The 21,095-nt window shown below is 46.7% G+C and overlaps 1 protein-coding gene and 1 long non-coding RNA gene across 2 annotated transcripts in view; one reads left to right on the top strand and one right to left on the bottom strand.

Moving 5' to 3' along the window:
• The window catches only part of LOC146174426 (uncharacterized), a 493,807-nt gene that overhangs the window by 321,685 nt on the left and 151,027 nt on the right, over positions 1-21,095 (top strand). The gene's annotated exons all lie outside the window — the stretch shown is intronic.
• The window catches only part of LOC146174429 (uncharacterized), a 38,815-nt gene that overhangs the window by 14,871 nt on the left and 2,849 nt on the right, over positions 1-21,095 (bottom strand). The window contains exons 2-4 of the mRNA XM_084584679.1: positions 18,880-19,050; positions 13,074-13,176; positions 11,514-11,640 (exon numbers count right to left, since the gene is read on the bottom strand). Coding sequence (XP_084440805.1) covers positions 11,514-11,640; positions 13,074-13,176; positions 18,880-19,050 — 401 coding nt within the window. The remainder of the gene's footprint in view (positions 1-11,513; positions 11,641-13,073; positions 13,177-18,879; positions 19,051-21,095) is intronic.

The raw sequence follows: 21,095 nt of genomic DNA, 5'->3' as shown, positions 1-21,095 counted from the left end.
GCGCGGAAAATTTTTCACAGGAGCAGTCTTGTCGGGATCTGGTTTCACGCCCTCAGAACTAATAACATGGCCAAGAAGACGGGGCTCCTCGAATCCGAAATAGCATTTCTGTGGTTTTATCGTCAGTTGGGCTGAACGCAGTGCCTGTACTACCATTCGCAGTCGGTCAAGGTGCTCCTCAAAACTAGCCGCGAAAATGACGACATCGTCGAGATACACTAAGCACGTTTGCCACTTCAGTCCAGAGAGAACGGTGACCATCATTCGCTGGAAGGTTGCTGGTGCAGAACAGAGACCGAAAGGAAGCACTTTAAATTCATAAAGGCCGTCGGGGGTGACGAACGCTGTTTTCTCTCTGGCCCTTTCGTCCACTTCTATCTGCCAGTAGCCATTCTTGAGGTCTAGCGACGAGAAATATTTGGCATTGCTTAACCGGTCCAATGCGTCGTCGATACGTGAGAGCGGGTATACGTCGCGTTTTGTTACCTGATTTAACTTACGATAATCGACGCAAAAACGCAAGGTGTTGTCTTTTTTCTTCACCAACACTACAGGCGAAGCCCAGGGGCTGGTAGACGGCTGTACCACGTCATCGGCAAGCATTTCCTGCACCTGTCTTCGAATAGCCTCTCGTTCCGTTGACGACACTCGGTATGGGTGTTGGGAAATTGGCTTGGTCTCCGCGTCAACCATAATGCGGTGTTTGGCTACTGGGGTACGCCCAACTTTCGAAGACGTTGCAAAGCATCCAGCAAATTCCTGAAGAAGGTCTAGGAGTCGCCGCCGCTCAACCACCGACAGATTGGCATTAATGTCCACAGTTGATAGAATGTCGGGTGCATTACATCTGGCTGGCGACGGTGGCGCCAGAGTACAGATGTTCCCTGGCTCAATAAAGTCGGCAACATACGCGATGGCCGTTCCTTTCGCAATGTGCTGAAACTCGGTCCCGAAATTCGTAATCCAGAGCTTCGCACAACCGTCCCGTAAGCGAACAAGTCCTCTTGCAGCGCAGATCCCTTTCTCAAGAAGCAAGCCCACGTTCGTCTCTGCCAGTACGTCTCGGTCGCATGGTGAGTCGCTTTCTACCAAGACGACAATGCTGCCCCGTGGCGGGACCGTAACGTCAGTAGCTGTAATACGTAAGGCGGACGTTGATGAACCGTCGACGCTAGATCTCGCAATGGCTTGGCTCGGCGAAAATGGCACTCGTGATTCTTGCAAATTAATTATCGCACCATTAGCCTGTAAGAAGTCCAAGCCGAGTATGACGTCTCGCGAACAGTGGGTAAGTACAACGAAGTCGCAAACATAAACAAATCCGTCAATTGCAACTCTCGCAACGCATCTTCCAGCCGGGGTAATAAGGTGTCCCCCTGCAGTGCGGATCTGAGGCCCAGTCCACTCGGTTAAAATTTTCTTCAATTTCTTGGCTAACCCACTGCTCATAACTGAATAGTCTGCCCCCGTATCAACTAAAGCTGTAATGAGACAATCGTCGATAGAAACCGGTATGTCCGAAACTGCGCACTCAGGATCATCGTTACATGTCGCCGTCTGATAGCCGTTATCTTGTACTAAACTTGATGGAGGATGTTCAGCACTTCGCTCGTCAGCGGCCTCACCTTCGCAGGTCGCTGTTCCTAGTTTTCCTGAAGCCTCGGGGAGCGGGGGGCTCGTTGAGCGTCTAGTGCGGTGTGTAGAGGGCCGTGGACTTGGAGAACGATGACGGGAAGAAGTAATGACGCGGGACCCGTATTGTGGGACGTCCGGAGGATTCGTATGCGTCGACAGGTACTCCTCGATTTCGGGTGGTCGTTCACCACTCCGAGGACATCGTGCACGCGGATGGAAGCCACGAAGTCCGGCGCGGCGGTACGGACAGAACCTTAACATGTGACCGGCCTCACCACAGTGGTAACAAAGAGGCTGATTGTCAGGAGCACGCCAGACGTCAGTCCTTCGAAGTCGTGCCTCGGCTAGAAGAAGAGGATGGCGTGGGCTTGGATCAAGAGTAGGGGGGTTCACTCTGGCTCTGGGAGAACCGTACCCACTATGGTGCTGGTTTGGATGCGGTACAGTGGGGTTCCCTCTTGGAGGATCACAGAGGTTATGCTGCTGAAGCACGGCCGCGTACGTTGGCACACTCGGTGGCGGTGGCTGCACACCAGGCACAGACGGTTCCGAGACGGCTTGCATCACTTCTTCGCGAACGACCTCCGCGAGTGATGGAAGCCTCGACGACGTTGTTAGACCCTGTAGCTGAATATGTATCAGCTCTTCTCTGACCACAGATCGAATCAGCTCCCTTAAGGCATCATCAGAACCGTTGATGCCGGAACCGTAGACGACCGGTGACATGGCGGACACGTTACGGTTATAGTGCTGAGCACTGTGTCGAAGTGTTTGTTCTATCGTGGTGGCCTCCGCTAGAAACTCTGATGCCGTGCCAGGTGGATTGCGCACAAGCCCAGCAAATAGTTCTTGCTTCACTCCGCGCATGAGGTGGCGCACTTTCTTTTCCTCTGACATATTTGGTTCAGAACGCCTAAAAAGGCGGATCATGTCCTCGTAGAACATTCCAATGCTCTCGTTTGGGGCTTGGATACGAGATTTCAGCGCCGACTCCGCATGCTGTCTTCGGTCGTTGGTGGTGTAGGTCGCCAACACCTGGCGACGAAAGAGGTCCCATGTTGATAGTGTCGTTTCGTGGTTCACGAACCATGTCCGCGCTGAATCTTCGAGAGCAAAGTAGATGTTATAGAGCTTCCTTTGCTCATCCCAGCCGTTGTAATTGGCGACCCGTTCGAATTGGTCCAGCCAGTCTTCAGCGTCCTCATAAAGCTCGCCATGGAAGGACGGTGGCGTTCGAGACTGGAGGACGACGAACTGGGGTGAAGACTCTCCGTTAGCAGCAATGTTCGTGTTAGACTTATGTATGTTGGCCACAGGCGTGCAGGAAAGAGGCCCGAACTCTGGCGACTGACCTCGAAGGCGGCGGCTGCAACTGCGATGGACCGGTGCCAAATCCGTGGTGGCTCTCAGTTGCCCTTGAGGGGTTGCACTCAGCAAAAAGGGAAATCGTACCCGGCTGCTCCACCAGAAAAATGTAACGAGTACAAGGCAGCGATCACTGATCGGAACAGTTCCACGCGCTACACTCAGTTTTCGTCCTCTTTGTCCTCTGTTCTTCTTTGTCCTCTTTTCAGAGAGGCACGCGGCAGTATTATGAACAACCAACAGCCCCATTTAAAGAATTATTGAAGTAGGAGAAATTGTTAGTGTTCTTTTGTTGTGTTAGTTGTCAGTGTGTCCTTTTGCTATGATTGGCTAAGTTGTTTCACACCGTCATAATTTCGAAAGACGTCATCAGTCATTACCATAGGAATTTACACTGTGTGCAGGTGTCGTTATATTTTCTGTGAAACGTTTGACAAAGGCTTTCATTTTGTTTCTAAATGCATATTTGTTTGCAGCATGCTCAGAGGCTGTAAATTTGTATTTGCTATTTGAATGAAAATGGTACTTGCTGGGCTGTTGTTTTCCCTGGAGTCTATAAAGGCTTTGGGCATTGTGGCTTTTGTCAGGCAAAATACTGTCTTTTGGAACAACTCCTGAGACTCCTTTATGTCTTAAAGAACTAATAAATAATAAATACAAACTTCAATCGAGACCCTAACACATTCTAGTCCCAAGCTCAACGCCTCAAAAAGTCATGACCATGCATCTGACAGGGGATAGTTTCCAGGTACTGATTTGACGGAGGGTGATGAGAGAGGTGGGAGCATAGCAGTTGAGTGGAATGACAGCTGGTATACCTGGCCTTTGTTTTCAGCCAGCATTCGTCACTAGAAGTGAAGTCACCTCTATATTTTCTTTAAACCGTTCTGTATTGTTTCTTATTACTGTCTGTAAATTTATATTGCGTCTGGTTCTACAAGTGCATCGTCTTTGGTCTTCATGTCAACTACACGTCGCTTATGAAGTTTACGCACCTCAAGGAACGAATGTGGAGAAGGAGAGAGGACGAACATCAAACTTTACTTTTATTGCTGGAATAGCCTAGCCTATGATTGACCAGTGATTCAACATGATTTTGACTTTGACCTAAGCTATGACTCATACCAGTACTCCTCAGCACTCTGCCATTGGCGCTACCCGGCTAATTGGGTCTCCTGTGATGATTGTTCAAACAAACCACGAAAGTATAGTAAAAAATGGGAAAAATGTCATAGATATAGTCTCTTTGTTAGAAATACCGGAAGTGGGAGAATACAATATTCCAATAGAGAGGGAAATATTCATTTTGACACAAGAAAACATAAAATAACAAAGGTTATATATATAGTACCGAGCAATAACAGTGGTATCACGCAGGATCAGCCTCATCAGAGACTGACGATAGGCTGCAAAATCTGATAAGCAAGCTAGGCTGCGGGAAGGTAGTTCACATTGCCGATGTGCGATGAATAGGACTGTAAAATATTCGTATAGCATTGAAATGGACCGTATTGTGCATTGATGGTAGACACAAAAATAGTGATGTGTGGGTGGGCATAGCCACTGGTGAAAACGTTTATGAAGGGAGCATCAGCGGTAAACTTTTCTCATTTGTGCTAGACATGCTAAGGAGTAGGAAATGGCTTCATCTGAACATTATTACGCTCGAGGTGCGGTTGTATTTAGAAATGATAAAATGAACTTCATTCTTTTTAGGATATATAGTGTAGCGCGAAGGGTAAAAATGGGGAAGTGTGATGGAAGGGCGTTGGCAGACATGTTCAATGGGATGGCATGTATTTTAATGGAATGGCGGGAGCTGAGATAGGCCGGACGCTGAGGAGTCACACAGTAGGTTTTCTAAGTGGTCCACGGGATGTTTGCACGTAAGGGCCGAGGATCGCGAGAGAAAGAAACGTAGTCATCAAGGCCGTGGCCATCACACCTACGTTCAGGAATCAAAACACGAAAAAATGCAAAATTTGATTTGGTTCGGCTTGGTTTGTGGGATTGAACGTCCCAAAGCGACTCAGGCTATGAGAGAGACGTCATAGTCGAGACACGGCCGCTCGATGGAAGCTAGGTGCGGCCTGCTACGTCGCCCGAAACCGGCGGGAGGCGCCTACTTCCAGTCGCCACCGCCGCGGCGCCTCCGTTCGGGGACAGCCGCGCGCGGAGAGCTGCGCCCGGCTGCGCTTTGAGGGAGGCGTCGGCGTGGTAGAAGCCTTTTATTTTAAGGATATAAGAGCTCCGCTTCACACAATTTGGTAACAAGAATTAGTGTATACTGTCATCTCTAGTGTGACCATGTCAGCACTTAGCGCTTGCTCGGCAAGGATGTATACTGGGGTGTACCCCGAAAAAGTTATAATGACGCTGGTTCAAGGCCACTCGATTGGAGAGCTCGCATTACCGTGATGTTGCATTCGGATCCAGTTGTTCGTCACAATAAAATGTGACCCGGCTGTTAACAATTCGAAGCTGTTCAGCTGCCATGGTAGCCTAATGCATAACCATTTAATTAACTATGTTGCGAATTCCGTGTGTCATTTTCATACCATTTACTCATTCCTGCATACAGCTTTTATACATAAATTTATGTCAACCTGTTCTAAGCTGCCAGCGCTATCCAATAAAAAAATGTCCTACTATGAGCAACCTCTGTGAAAATGCGACATGTAACCAATCTTTCTATCTCATTATGACAAATTTTACGGTGCAAATATGATGATGTTTATTAGGTTAAATCTAGATGATAACCTGGGATCTTCTACTCAGTTGGAGACCTTAAACTTTGTACGCCAGAACGCTATCCGTCATGGCTTTCCGCATTTTGCATGACCGGACAAAGTAAGCGCGCTCGATAGAGCCGGTCTGCCTCAAGGTGCTACGTATATGAGCCGAAGGTTTTTATTAATATGTTTATTGCCTGCTCGCAAACCTATATAATTTTGCTGGTTCGTAATTTTCAATGGAAGAACGCGCATCGAGTGTTGCTGTTGTGAAACTCTTAGCTGTGATCACAGAATGTTCACGCGTCAGAGCGCAACTGCAGCCGAGATTCAGCGAGCAGCCGAGTACGCTTATTTAATGGCCACAAACAAAAAAAAAGGAAGAAAATTACCAATCGCAGACGGAAAACCTTTCTTGAGAGAGGTTTATGCTATAACCATAAACATCGCTCCACTGTTGAGTTGACATTTCCAGCTTAGCTCGCTATCAGTGGGGGTAGCAACTTAACGATATCTTGCATAGCGTCTTAGCATGGGCACGATCATTGTTTTTATAGATCAGCTGCAGGTACTGTGTACAGTGAGAAAACAATGATGAAACCAAAAGTTTACACAGCTTGCTACTTCACCGGACCTCTTCAGACTTCATCATCTTGTTAATGAAGGTGCTCGTAATCTGACAAAGCTTGATTACTTCCTTTGCGGGGTACATCAAGCCTCCATTGTCCTTGGCTTTCATTAACCTGTAACTGGTCCAGTTGACTATATTTCCTGCAACAGGCACTTGCTCGACTGGCATGTCGCCTCAAAACCATTACCAAATATCGCATAAATTAAGCAACAACTTGGTAGGGATAAAACTTGGGCTTCTTAAGTCTCCTTGAGAAGCCTCGTTAGAGTGTCCGCACTTTACTATCTGCTTATTCACGTATCCCATAATTGCTGCCTCTGTCGCATATCATTAGAATGCAGCCTTAAGCCACCGCATTATATGAAATAGCACCCTACACATAGCTATATGAAGCCCCTCTTTACCGAAGCCGTACTAACATGCTCTATAGGAGTATAGTGTGCCTGACTTGGGATCTAAGGGTCCCGCTTTCAATAATTCCCATTTCACCCTTACATCTTATTGTCTCTCTCTGGTTTGGCAGCTCTTGCCACATTGAGCATGTCATGTGTTCTCATTGCGCCAAAGGTGTCTGGCCATATCACCAACTGAAGTGTCTCTTACCAGAGAGGTTTTTTTCCGACTTTACGCCGACAGAGCGGGCGCCGGATTTTCTGTGAAACGTTGCTCTTCATTGTATCGCATCGGCTCAAACAGTCTCAACAGTATAAACAAATGCTGTATGCACAGGCTCCTTTACTTGCAAGGCCACTCAGATTTGCGCAGCAAAATTTATAACAAATTGCATGTTTATATAAAAAAAAAACCTTCGTAGCTTTTTCTGATATGTCCTCGCAACATAACCTGCGAGAAAAGCTTCTGGTGCTACCTCATCGTGTTCATCTGCTTCACAACACGTCGCAAAAATCCTAGTTCACTGGCCAGCTCCCTGGGAACTAAATAAGTTCAACAACGTGACTGGAACACAGGAAAAGAGGACGACACAACTAGCGCGGTTGCGTCTTCTTCTCCTGTGTTCCTGTCACGTTGTTTGCATGGTTAACCTATAAATAATCACCAACAAGTCCAATCTGCTGTCCCTTGTAGCAAATTCAATGGCAGCTGATAGGGCATTATGCTTCAGCATCTGGACTTTTTAACCTCAGCGCCGCTTTCATTTTAGAGGAAGCGAGTACATTTCCACTCCTCGCTGCTGTCTTTGCCTGAAGCGAGCTCAGCAGATAAAATTAGATGGTCTCTTAGATGTCTCTTAAGCGGAGGACGACGAAAGCCTATTCTTCTCCTATCATTTGCCTCTCATCATTTGCCACAGTTCATTTCAAGTCGTTGTTTGATATATTGGTCGTTTCTCAGTCATGGTGAGTCTGCCTGCGTAGGCATTGTAGCCCTTATCACTCATAACTAAGCAGTTTACTCATTTAGAATCAGCAGTGGTCATTACATGTCGCCGTTTCACATATTGGTCATTTCGTCATTATTAACCATTATTAGTCATTAGCATTAGTCATTACCTCTATCAATGTCTATTTATAACTTTTACTGATTACCTATCCCCCTCAATCATTTTCATTCTTAATCTCCCTCCTTGTATGTCCGCTTTTGCGACTGGCACATCAGTGTACAGATGCGACGCACAGAGAACAGGCACAGCTTCTGCGCATAGATTTTCGCTCCATGAGCCTAGAACGGCTTTCGCCTTAAAAAACAAACGCATCCGGTATCAACGTTAACGTGCTTGCTCACGCGCACACAAAAAAGTTTGCGTTTACCACGCAGACGCGAGGCGAACGCGCCCAGAAAGGAAGCAAACCGCGCGCTCAGAGTCGGCGATCCCGGCGGCGACGTGTCCCCGAACAGTGGCGCCCTCAGCAGAAATAGCGGGCGCAATTGTAAACTCCCCAATGACGCGCTTGCCCATTGACGGCGGCGCGACGCAGCAGGCCGCACCCAGTGCGCTTCCATCGAGCGGCTGTGGTAGAGATCACTTGGAAATTTCGACCCCTTCGGGTTCTTTAACGTACACTGACATCGCACAACACACGGGTGTCTAGATTGTTGCCTCGATGGAAAAGCGGTTGCCGAGGCCGAGATTCGACCCCGCATCTTTGGCCACAGTGGTGGAGCGCCATAAACACTGCACTAATCAGACGGGGGAGAACCAAATGTTATGCCAGGATTAGTACGTAGACGTGCAAGGGGCAGAAAGGGGGCAAATTGAGTTAGAAATACAATATAGCGAGACACACGCCAGGGATTTAGAAGACCCGGCTTTATGGATGGCTATGGCATAGTAGGAATGAAGTCGTGCAAAAGAAGGAAGGTGAAGATATGAAATGCTACATATGAAGGAACAAATTAGCGAATAATAAAGCTCTCTTGAAAATGACATGCGTCGGTATTAGGAAACGATTGCAAACGAATATTTATTGACAGGATGCAATTGAAAAAATGGAAATAAGGATCTAATATGTTAGGTCTCGATGCCGGCATAGAAATGGTTGGAGACAGTACCGATATAGTTCTGCTCGGGGATATGAAAGACCAGATTGAACATCTAAGCCGTTACTCCAAGAAGAGTTGATGCTGGAACATTTTTATCAGGGCAACCTTGTTAATGTATATGCATAACCTAATGTGAAGGAAAAGGACATGACAATTCAGCAAGAGGCAAATGAGAACTGACGACTTATTAATGCCCGCTGCGAATCTACAGGATTGTCGTAAAAAAGGAACGAAATAGAAGAGGCAAAGATCAGTTGTACAGCTTAGGAGATGTTCATAGCTCATTATTCTACAAATGGGACACCCGGCAAAAACCTCAATTTCGAAAACGCAAAATATGAAAGGAATCTTAATCAACTAAAAGAAAAAAGCGTTTATTAGAGCGAGTCGTAAGAAAGCAATAGGAAGGTGCTTTGTGGAAAAGGGGGGTTGTAATCAGTTGAGCGACTCATCCGTAAAAAAAAAAAAAAAAAGTAAAAAAAAACGAAAGATTGAAGCAAGTGACAATTTTTCTGGAATGAAAAAAAGCCATGAAATTGTTGGAATATTTCAAACAGGCCATCAAACAAATAGGGAAACTTGTAGTGATATGGCTGAGTCCTGGTGGACGTCAATCAGCAATTACACCCTTGTTACGAGTATAAACCCTGCAGGATTCCCCCAAATATTCGACCAACACCATTCCCACTTGGACTTACGGATCAATTTCCTCTCGCCCTGACATCTGTTCTGCTGACCGTCCTAGTTAGCTCAGTTGGCAGAGCGACTGCACCGGAAGGCGGTGGTCCAGGGTTGGATCCCCGGACCAGAATGAATTTTTCTTTAACAACGAAGTTGCTGAGAAAGCAGTATAGCTTTCCTTTGTAGCCGCATATGGCTGCGCTTAAGTGGATGTCAAAGAGTAATTACTCTGTTATTACAAGTCTACTCCATGTTGGGAGTTTCTCCTAAATATTCGATCAAGAAGGAAAAACTGACAGAACAAAAAACTGGAAGTACAGGCACTCACCCAATGCAAAATAAAGGAGCACTCTTACCGCGGGTTGGTTGATGTTGGAAATGCTATAATATAGTGGTCGAAAAAATAGTTGCACCATATCGATGTATGGATTAAAGGAACGAAAGAAAATATTGGCTTATTCAGGAGCCGAACGAAACTTCTTAGAAAGGGAAGACGCTGTGGCATGCGTTCCGCAAGTTAGAGTTCAGCCAATCAGGAGCGGCCATCAAGGAATCGCGCCAAATGGAGAAGCAACCTACCAGAGCGTTCCGAAGTTCCGAAATGAGGAAGCCTAACTGGAAAAGGGTGGAGCCAAAGATTCCAATACGGGCAACCATGGGGTTACTGAAATCTATAGCAGGATAATTGATGAATTTAATTTGCGAAGGAAAAGCGTTGTTAAAACGATTGAAGACTGTTCCAATATAGGCAATTCCGGACAGCTTGTAAGAATAGAGTCAATCTGATATATAAAAGGAAAAGAGATAGACGTTAAACTTTTTGAGATTGATCAGTGATCACGATAACTTTAACTACGAAGTTGGCAATGGAGACACTGAAGCTAAAAATGCAACAATGTACAATCTCAAGAATAGGTCACACTCAACATAAATATCTTAGAAAGTGGAAGATTAAAAAGGCGTTGCCGTATCTTCAGCGGTAGGGCATCGGACGCGCAATGCGGAGGTCATTCATTCGGATTTCCACCGACGGCTCTTGGTTGTTTTTGAAGCGAAAGCTGCACTACGGTAGGTAGATCGAGCCGTCGGGTATGCACGGTTTTCACCTTGAGGGAAATATAGAGAAATGATGCCCTGAAAAGGCGGCGTGCTATTTGTATACCGACCACACTGGAATAAAATTGAATGGAGTGAAGTTTAGTACAGTTAATTAAAGGAAATAAATTTAGAGACGGCATAACAGACAGCGGCCGAAATTAGCCTGTCGTCACTGTTTCCTCACCTGATATGCATCACAGTACAACACTGCAATTGTCCTTCAAAGCATATTGCAACCATTATATAAAATAATATCAGGTTTTTAGAAGATCGATTCTATTTCTTAGGCCCTGAAAATTTCCACGTAGTATCGACGTTATGATTGAAGGAATAAAGGTGAAGTGTTCCTTGATATTTCCTGTGTCATCGATTGTATCTAGGCATAGAAGAAAACACGAAGCTGTCACGAGGCCGAAAGAATGCATAAGAACTTCCCATTAGACTAGTCGATAAAGCATACACTTGAGCAGTTGTGCTTTTATTTTGAACGAAACGAATTTGTTCGACAGTCTCTGAGTTGTTCCCGCTTACCGGTATAGAGCTGTGCAGTACAAGCCGGCTGCAAAGTAGCTAACCGGACTTGTGTAGTCATCGTTTTGCACAGCTGTCGCCAGTATGACAGCGCACAAACTTGAAGAAATTTCTTTATTGGGTGCAGTTTTCGCGCGCATGTGCATTATATAAAGTGTATATTATGCATCTATATTAATCGAAACTATAGGGTTTTTCACATTTAGATTATCACCTTACGAGTTACCGCGGACTAATATCCGCAGAAAACAGGCGTAAATGTTGCGCGCTCGACTCTCCGAATGTGCGTACATTACGTTAGACTAAGCAGGACTCGTCGGAGAAGAGAGGTACATCACCTGTTGGCTCAGTACTTCGCTGTAGGCGGGCGGCCTTTCCGCCTGTATACCCGGGGTCCGCTCGAACGTAGATGAGGTCGACACTAACGAGGCCTCGTCCTCCGGCTCAATACGGTTCAGGAAAGCCCTGTGAGCACAAACGCCATTGCTGGGATATAAGTGCACGTCTGTTTTGATTTTGTTTCTGTTCAGTCCCACACTTTATTTAATTAATTTCAACAATAAGGATGTGCTTGCATGGTTGGACTCTTTGATTTGGCTCTGTCATTAACGTTTATGGATTATTTAGGGCCTTCATACGCGAACAGGCATTTGGCGCAGAAAAAAACAACAACAAAGGATTAACAGCACGAATAAATGTTTCAAAAAATAAACAAAACGAAACCACAGATATGATTGTTCTTAATGAAAGTGATCGGTACTTTAATGTGATATTCTAATGATACAATGAAACTAGTTTAATGTGTGCGTCAGATGCAAATTCAATGTTTAACACTACCGTGCCCGCATTTTTTTATTCAATGCGTTCAGTCAGGAATCGTGCATTTATTTCATGTATGACGGGAATTCCTAATCAGAGATTTAAAAGACATCTCCTGAAGCGGTAGAAAATTTCGAGACTTGCAGCTCCCTCTAATCGGCTCATTCAGAGGTGCACAGGAAACCAAGGCAAGAGACGGCTAATACGCGTGGAGTCCATTAACGGAAAGTGTTTAGCTCAATAATTCGGTGTTCAGTGTTAGGCACTGGAGTGGCAGACAACAAGACAATTATTTTAACACAGAATGTGTTTTATATGTCTGATTCACCAAGACTATCTGATACGTCGTGATACACTGCCTGCAAAATTCTCGAGCATCTCTCTTGAAGGTGGTTGTTAGCAGCGGATATAGCAGTGAATTAACGGAGGTTTTCTAAAAGAAAATTGCCACGGGCTAATAAATGATTCGAAATAAGCAGTAAAGTTTCTGTGGTTTCTATATATAGGCGCTTCGTTCTTTTTCAAAAGTAACTCATACGTATCAGTTCAGTTAAGTCGTTCAGTCGTGTCCGACTCTTCGTGACCCTATGGACCAAATCACGCCACGCTTTCCGGTCTCTCACTATCTTCCTAACATCACATAACTTCATCTGCAGCGCCTCGAGGATGCCATCAACTCATACGTATACGCCACACGAAACTCATTAATGGTGTGTAATATTTCCACAGCGCTGATTATGAGTTCTACATCACGCAGGCGCTCTTTGTATGGACGTCGTTCGTAAGTTAATTCTGATAAGGAATCCGAGATGAAGGCAGTATCATTGAATTATTGGATATCGTGTCATTCTGACTTTTTTCCGCAGGCCAGGGTAATTTTATAAGCTCTATTGGCCATTTGTAGAGGGATGAGATTTGCGACATGCTATACGGACACTAGCAAGGTACAGACAGCGAAATGGGCTGTCATGGTTCCTGTGCTTCTTGCACTCGGAGTGATGCAGAGCTGCCACTTAACTTCTTCGAGCCGTCAGGGGTTTACCATAAAAGTTGACAACACTGAAAAAGGGCTCACTGACCTGGTGATGACGCAAGCCAGAAAACAGCCCAAGAGTGCGGCAATGACGCTGGCCGCTATTATCATTGCCATTCGGTACATCTGGACAGAGGTACGCTTCTTATCTGAAAGATAAGGAGCGCGAGAGTGACGATGTAAAAGTGTGCGAATATTTCAAAAATTTCAATAATGAATCGAATATACGCATATTCAATAGTCTATACAACTAAAATTGTGCGCATTAAAAAAAAAATAGGAGCACGCTTATGCTTCGCCTTTAGAATAGAAATGTAGGCGTCTTCAACATCTCCTTTTCTTTCCGCGCAATTTTAACTTTCTTTGTTTAGGTTGGTTTTTCATAAAAACATGAAGGCGCAGTATCTGCCATACTTTTCGGTGGACACTTACACTGACAATGAACAGCATGCAGTGGGAGCATAGTTAGCATATTAGTCGGTTAGAATGCCAACCGTAAATTCGCCTCAGATTTTATCAGGAGATGGATACTAAATGACAAGCAAAATAGAATGATACTACCCTGAATGCTGCACTGAGAACGGTTGCAATAAAGTTTGATAAAAAACACGCGCCTTTAACTCAGTTGCAATCTGCATTTCCTGACTTCCTGCTGAGGTTTGCGCTACAACCAGAACTACAAAGCCGACACCAGCTTTTCTGTGACACAAGAACTCACGCTATCACTCAACACTCAAAAGGAATTGCTTAAGTAATCAGTTTCTAATACTTTTCTAATAATGCACACGAGGCTCACATAATGCGGGCTGTAGTATCTTGTTCGATGATAGTTGGAAAATGAGTATCTGCGCCGACACCATGCAATAGCGCGGAATTAACGGTTAAGTGAACATACCCAAGGTACGCCACTTTTTCATTCCACACTTAGAAATCCCAATAATGTGTCAATAAGAATGGGACACCATTTTGCCTTTAGTTACCTATGCCTATAATTCCGCCGTTCAACGCACCACTGGCCCATTCTTAATTTATGGCCGTCAACCAACAACTCTATTCAACACCACCTTCTTCTCTGCTCCTGCCTCCCCATCTGCATCGTTGGCCGACCAGTTTTCTACACGTATGGCACACTGACGGCAAATTGCTCGCCACAAAATTGAAGCCGCACAGCAAGAACGGAAGCACCGCTATAACCAGCACCATCGAACTGCCTCCTTCTCAACCGGTGCTGAAGTGCTACTCTGGACGCCGATCCGCACTCCTGGATTGTGCGAGAAGTTCCTCTCTCGCTATATCGGTCCTTACACCGTGCTCCAGCAAACATCTCTCGTGAACTACCGCGTTGTCCCATACCGTCGCCGATCGGCGTCGGCGCTCAGAAGTTGTTCATATTTCGCGCATGAAGTCGTACACCTGCCGACCCGCTTCCATCTAAACAGCGACCAGGGCGACCAGGGTGGCCGCTTCCTTGATGGCAGGCTGTTATCGTACGTCAGGTTTAGTTTGGATTCTGATGGGGTTACCTAAGAAGGTGCGACATACCGTTAGCATGGAGGTTGGAATATGGGTGCTTTTGGAAATTTCATTATATGGTTATATGATCCAGACTGGCCTCTAGTTCTCGTTCACAAGACGAGCTCGGGAACAGTGCTACACATGTCTCATTCGCTATTGTGCACGAAATGTGAGGAAGTATCGCAACCATTACTCGCGGCCAACCTGGGCTCATTCATTCTTACCTTGCAGACACATATAGGTCATATACATAATATACACCACCACCGATGTGGTCGAGCGGTTAAAACATCGACACACGCATGGGAGGTTGGCAGGCGGGTTAGAACACTGATCCCAGCCGCCATACCGGAAGACTGTTCAGGTGAACGACGCTTGGCTGGCCCGCGCCCTTTGGCGCTGAGACGAAGGGCGCGGGGACCAAGGTATGCAATGTACCCCTCGCTGCACAACAGCCGATTGGATGGAGTGATGTGCAGAGTGGCGGGCATCCTTCCCAGGCCGCCGTCGGCCACAGGCCCGTCGGTGCCCATACGACGGGCCCTGTGCGGGAAGGGAGCCCCTTAGGGTGCGCCGCAGTCTTTTTGTGGCCGAGGTTTGATAATTGGAAGAATGTGGAGATCTTTGTTTTTGAAGCGAAAGCTTTACTTCGGCAGGTAGTTCGAGCCTACAGCGTGGCGTCGGTTTTCATCTTCAAGTGACCTTGACACGGCGCCTTTCCTTTATGAACCAATTTACAATGGAAGGGAAACCTTCATTACGCTAGATATTAGCAGGTATTCGTATGACACTAAATTTGCCCGTCAAATGACATTGACCTAATTAAGTGCGGGTGTCCACAACCTGCTACTGGCTCTCTAGCTGAGCTGCCTCCTCTGCCTCGTGCGGAGAGAGGAGAAAATAGAGGAGAAAGAAAGATGGTTGGTTGGTTTGTGGGGTTTAACGTCCCAAAGCAACTCAGGCTATGAGAGACGCCGTAGTGGAGGACTCTGGAAATTTTGACCACCTGGGGTTCTTTAACGTGCACTGACATCGCACAGCACACGAGCGCCTTGCTTTTTGCCTCCACCGAAAAGCGGCCGCCGAGGCCGGGATTCGATCCCGCGTCCTCGGGAACAGTAGTCGAGCGCCGTAACCACTGCGCCACCCCGGCGGGGTGAGAAAGAAAGAAAAGAAGAAGGAACAGAAAGACGCGCATCGTAACAGCCATCGTCCGGGAGGGGAAATGCTCGTCTGCCTAGATAAAAGTGCTTAGTGAGCTCGTTGTACGTGAATAATTGATCTCTGTAGTCGATATGTGGAATAGCAGGGGAAACCGGAGGGACGCGGTCGATGAGTCCTCGCGCCGCCTCGTGTGCGATCTCATTGAGATTCCGCAGGCCGCCCCCTAAGCTGCCCATGTGTGCCGGGAACCATACGATGGAGTGATCGGTGATGTTCCTTCCGCCTAAGATCCGTAGCGTCGTCTTGTCTATCCCGCCCTTGGCGAAAGCTCGAGTGGCTGCTCTAGAGTCGCTGTATACAGTTGTGAAGTTCGAGTATTTTAGTGCTAGTGCAATCGCTGCTTTTTCAGCTACGTCTGGCTTCTTGGTGTAAAGTGTGAGTGAGCTGCGCGTACGCCCGTGTCCGTTGACTACTACTACCGAGTAGGCATGCTTTCCTGGTATGTACGCTGCATCCACGAAAGCTGTCTGGTCGGGAAACTGTGCCGCGTCCGCAGCGAGGGCTTTGGCGCGGGCGAGCCTTCTTCCTTGATTGTGGATCGGGTGTACGTTTCTTGGGAAGGGGGACACTTGGATTGCTTCTCGCACGACTTACATGATCAGCTTCGGGCTGTCCAGGAGGCCCACGCGGTGGCGGAGAGCTTCGGGCTCTCTGTGCCGACGTGGGAGCTGCCCTCTACACCTGGCGCCTAGCCAAGTGTCCTCCATTGTCCCCCACCAAAGCGGTGACGAGTGCAATGACGGTCTGCAACAGGTACAACCTCCGGTAGCAGGCTAGCCCCCGCCTCAAACAGCGGGGCCTACCAGTCCTAGCCCCGTTAGGTCAGGAGCAGCCACCCTCCCCACCTCCGACCACGGAGAGGCAGCCCTGAGGTTTGCGATGGCCCGATGTGCCGAGTGCTCAGTGACCTAAGACATTTGCGGGTGGGCCTCAAGCGAACTACTGTATACTGTACCATAGTGTATATATTTCTTTTATTTTTACCTACACTTTTCTTTCTCCCTATCGCTCACCTCTTTGATTTACTCTACTTTTCCTTCACTATCCCTTTATTTCCGCCGCCCCAGTTCAGGTGCTTCAGATATCAGATAGCAGACACCGGGGCTGGCAAACATCTTTTCTTTCCTTGTGTATATACAATAAATAACCACTACCACCACCACCCTGAACAACCTTGGTGGTCAAAGACAGGTACCGCGCCTTTCCTAATTCTTATATAAAATGGTACAATATACAAGAAAAAATTAGAAAGGGTCCACGCTGCTGAACGAAATATTGAGCGAATTAGCGGCGCGTGACCGAGCGTTCTTCTTGTTCCCTTTTTCTTCTTCCTCAGCCCACATATAAAGCCTCACGTTAACCAAGCCGCATGAACGTGCCTTAGTGGCCTATAGGGGTAACGCGAATTCCAGGGTCCCAGCAGGCTGATTCTGACGTAACTGTCCCATGTAAAACCATGAGCGTTGGCAGCTCCTGCCGGCCGTCTGAGTTTGTAGCCCAGCTCTCACCCTAGGGTCACGTGGGGTGTGACGTCCCAGCGTCACGTGGGTAAGACGTGGCTACTCGCCGCGCTACGCATAGAGTAGTATAGCTTTCTCGATAAAATTGGAACACATTATTTTGGCCCGGATAGGTGTAGGTGCTCACAATTCGGTGACGTCCACTCAAAACTAGAAAGATCCTTCCTATAAATAATAAAATGAATAATTGGTTCAGAGGAAGGGAAAGGCGCAGTATCTGTCACATTTGAGCTGTGGACACCTGAACCGGGCCGTAAGGGAAGGGAGGAAGGTAGGAGTGAAAGTGGAAAGAGTGAAAGGGGAGCCGTAGTGGAGGGCTACGGAGTAATTTCGACCACGTGGGGATCTTTAAAGTGCGCTGACATCGCATACTACACGGATGCCACTTCGTTTCGCCTCCATCGAAACGCAGCCGCCGAGGTCGGGATCGAACCCGGGAACTCCGGCACAGCAGTCGGGCGTCTTACCACTGTACCACCCCTCTGGGGCCCTTCCTATCCCCAAAAACATAAGAACAACGACCTAAAGGTGTAAGGGTTGCAGCGATACATCCTGTAACACCGCCTTTTCAATCCGTAGTGTTTTCATAATTTTTATTTAAATTAAATTAGGTTTTAGGGAAAGAAGGAGCCTTATGCTTTTGATTGGAGGCCATGGAATATTGGACACCTACACTTAACCAGGCAAACATTAGGTTTTCATATTTTTCTTGTATATTGTACATTGGTTTATAAGAAGGTAAGGTGTAATATCGCTTTTGGACCTTCTAGGTTGCTCAAAATGAACACCTCCGTGACGCTGACGGCTCGTAAATTATGTTTTGGGGCCTTCCTATCCCGAGGGATGATTACGAGTGTCACTCTCCACCCTGAAAAGATTTAGAATGTAGACAATGTATAACGGCTCACCAGTACCTGTAGCTGGGCTAGCTGGTGTGACATTGTGTTTACAAAGGTAAAAGCAGCGCTAAATTTTAGACAAACACACAGAAAGACGAAGAGGACAGGTGCGGACTCCAAGTATGTGTTTTAGGTCTTGCGTCTTTATGCCTTTCTGTCTTATGTCTTCATAAGACAACAAGGCAAAGGCACAAGACCTAAAACACATAGCTGGAGTCAGCGCCTGTCCTGTTCGTCTTTCTGTGTGTTTGTGTAAAATTTAGCGCTGCTTTTATTTTTGTTAACACAGCATAACGACTCTCACAGCATTGACACATGCAAACAAGTTGCAGCGTATATTGTGGAAGAAGGCTGGGTCAAGACGGCGAGGTCGTGGCGGCAAGGACAGCGAAGCCTTGTCCAGCGTTTTAATCCGGTCACCAACCCAGGCACGCGCCAGAGCCGGCGCCGCGGGACGATGATGATGGTATGTACAAATGAAAGAAGATGATGATGGCAATGTACAAATGAAAGAAGGTCCACAGAAGGCTCACAATATTTTGGACGAAGTTTGCGTTTTGTGACGGACACTTGGTAGAAAAACGGTACCTTGTTTTGAGAGTCTGACCAACAGTCAGCCCTCAAAACACCTCTCCTGCTGTCCCGAAAGCAAAGCGGCATGCAAATATGTGATGAGCCACTCTTGGTTTATCACCTTTCCAGTGGGAACATGCACCTCCGCCGCGTTGGTCGTGGTTCCGGCACCGCCTGCAGATGCCTTGAACGCAGGCGCTGTGGGGTGGACACTGGGTGCTCCAATGACAGGCGGCGCCCAACCCAACCGGCTTTCCGTGCTTCCCTCCACGTGGAGAGCAGCATTCGCTTTCTATTGAGAGCAGAAATACAGGTCACTTGTAATCTAATTGCACGACATACTATTGTATGCATTTGTTGGAATGCTGACCAAACAAAGCCATCAAAATGACAAAACATATAGGCTTTCTTTTGTAGTTCGTGATTTGAAAAGTAATAATTGCATTATAAGGAGGAAAAAGCAGAGAGGTGAAACAAGCCTTTGGGGTCACTTCAGACGCCTTAGAGACCGTGAAAAGCCATTTACTAAAACTATAAAACGCACACGAGTAACATGTATTCCAGCACTCCTCACCGTAACGCAAGAATGTTTAAGCTAGTTTCACTAACATCGAATATATCGCAATAAAAAATGACGCCAGTCTCAAAACTCAATTTAGCTCAGGCTGGTACTCAATGCAAAATGAAGAAAACAAGCCGCAAAGACGTTTCACCGCATCTCATCCCGCTCGCCCTATTATGAAGCGTACCTGGAAAGCCTAGTTGCAGTGACTGGGAAGCAAGGGAACGGCGCGAGGAGATGCCGCCCTGAATGTTTGCGAGCTGTCGCCACAAAAACTTTTAAAAAATTACTCGTTAATTTAGGCTCCTTGCAGAGGTTTTTTTTTTATTCAAAAGAATCAAAAAGAGAAACTCTAAACAATAACAACCGAGTTGTTACTGAAGCGACCCTGGAGCTGAGCGACAGTTCGAAGCGCGCGGCAAGGTTTATTGCATTAGCACATTACTGCTATTAGCCTTTCAGAGTACCATTAAAAGGGTGGGACCGCATTCACATTATCAGAGACATATCCTTCGTGTGTCTGCGTCAGTTATTTGCGCTACACGAGCACATCATCGAACGCGTTGGGATAACACCCCAAATTGCTCTGTGTTGGGATAACATCCCAAATTGCTCGGGTTGCCCGAAGGGCAATTTTTCATTTTGCCTTTTGTGATTTGTTAGTTGGATTTGTTCTTCCTAGTCACATAAGGTCTGTGATGTAATTATTGTTTTAACCTATCGGCCAATTTGTTTGCTTTGACATAATGGGAATCCTTACACCATCTCGTTAAAAGACGAGGGCCTGCATGAACATGCCGTGCAAAAGATAGATTATCTTCTGCCGTCGAAAGGAGCTCGTACCAGCAGATGTTAGCTGCATATAATGCTCTTCGGTGCCCTTTTTCATCTCAGTGTGTGTTTGTGAGCTCGCCTAGCTCTTTTTGAATAATCGAGGTTGTACGAATCATGTTGCGCTTTTATTGAATGCCCCAATCATAATTATTACGTATTTATTATCCGAAGTTCGTGTTTTGTCCGCAGGGCATGAGTTGGGAAAGGAGTGTGGGCATCTGTCTCGTGACACGACAGTGTGCGACTTCACGACGGAATGATGTATAAGGGATACTCAATGAAGATGGCACAGAAATTTATTTTCTGAACAGAAAGGTTATTTTCTTTGCCATCAGATACATTTGAAGCTTGCACAATAATAATTCTGGGTGAGAATCAAGCGAGGAGCGACCATAATATTGCCAACCACTTTTAGTGCGAAGACACTATTTTCAGGGCAAATCCGAAAATCAGGTGGCACCTTGCTTTGACATTTGCCCTACCGCAAAAAAATCCGTCGCAACGAATTGAAACCCAGATACTTCTCGTGGGACGCGAGTACAGATCCTTATAGCTATCTCCACAGCCGATAATCCCCGACTGTTTGAACTGAACTTTCCGCGTTGTACATTTCTTGGCATCGCCTTCAGCTTGTGCGCAATGCACCGAAGCACACCGGTATCACGTTGTCCGTTTAAGGTGTGTTATTCGAACCTAGCATTCTTTAGTGCGGTACCACCTAGGTGCGGTTGGTTGGTTGGTTGGTTCACAGGAAGGGAAAGGCGCAGTATCTGTCACACTTGCTCTGTGGACACCTGAACCGCGCCGTAAGGGAAGGGATGAAGGTGGGAGTGAAAGTGGATAGAGAGAAAGGGGAGCCGTAGTGGAGGGCTACGGAGTAATTTCGACCACCAGGGGATCTTTAACGTGCGCTGACATCGCACAGCACACGGACGCCACTT

Source organism: Amblyomma maculatum, chromosome 11, assembly GCF_055883805.1.
Source record: "Amblyomma maculatum isolate TAMU_Amacu chromosome 11, ASM5588380v1, whole genome shotgun sequence".
Classification (NCBI taxonomy): Eukaryota; Metazoa; Arthropoda; class Arachnida; order Ixodida; family Ixodidae; genus Amblyomma; species Amblyomma maculatum.
This window is presented reverse-complemented; position numbering and strand designations above follow the sequence as displayed.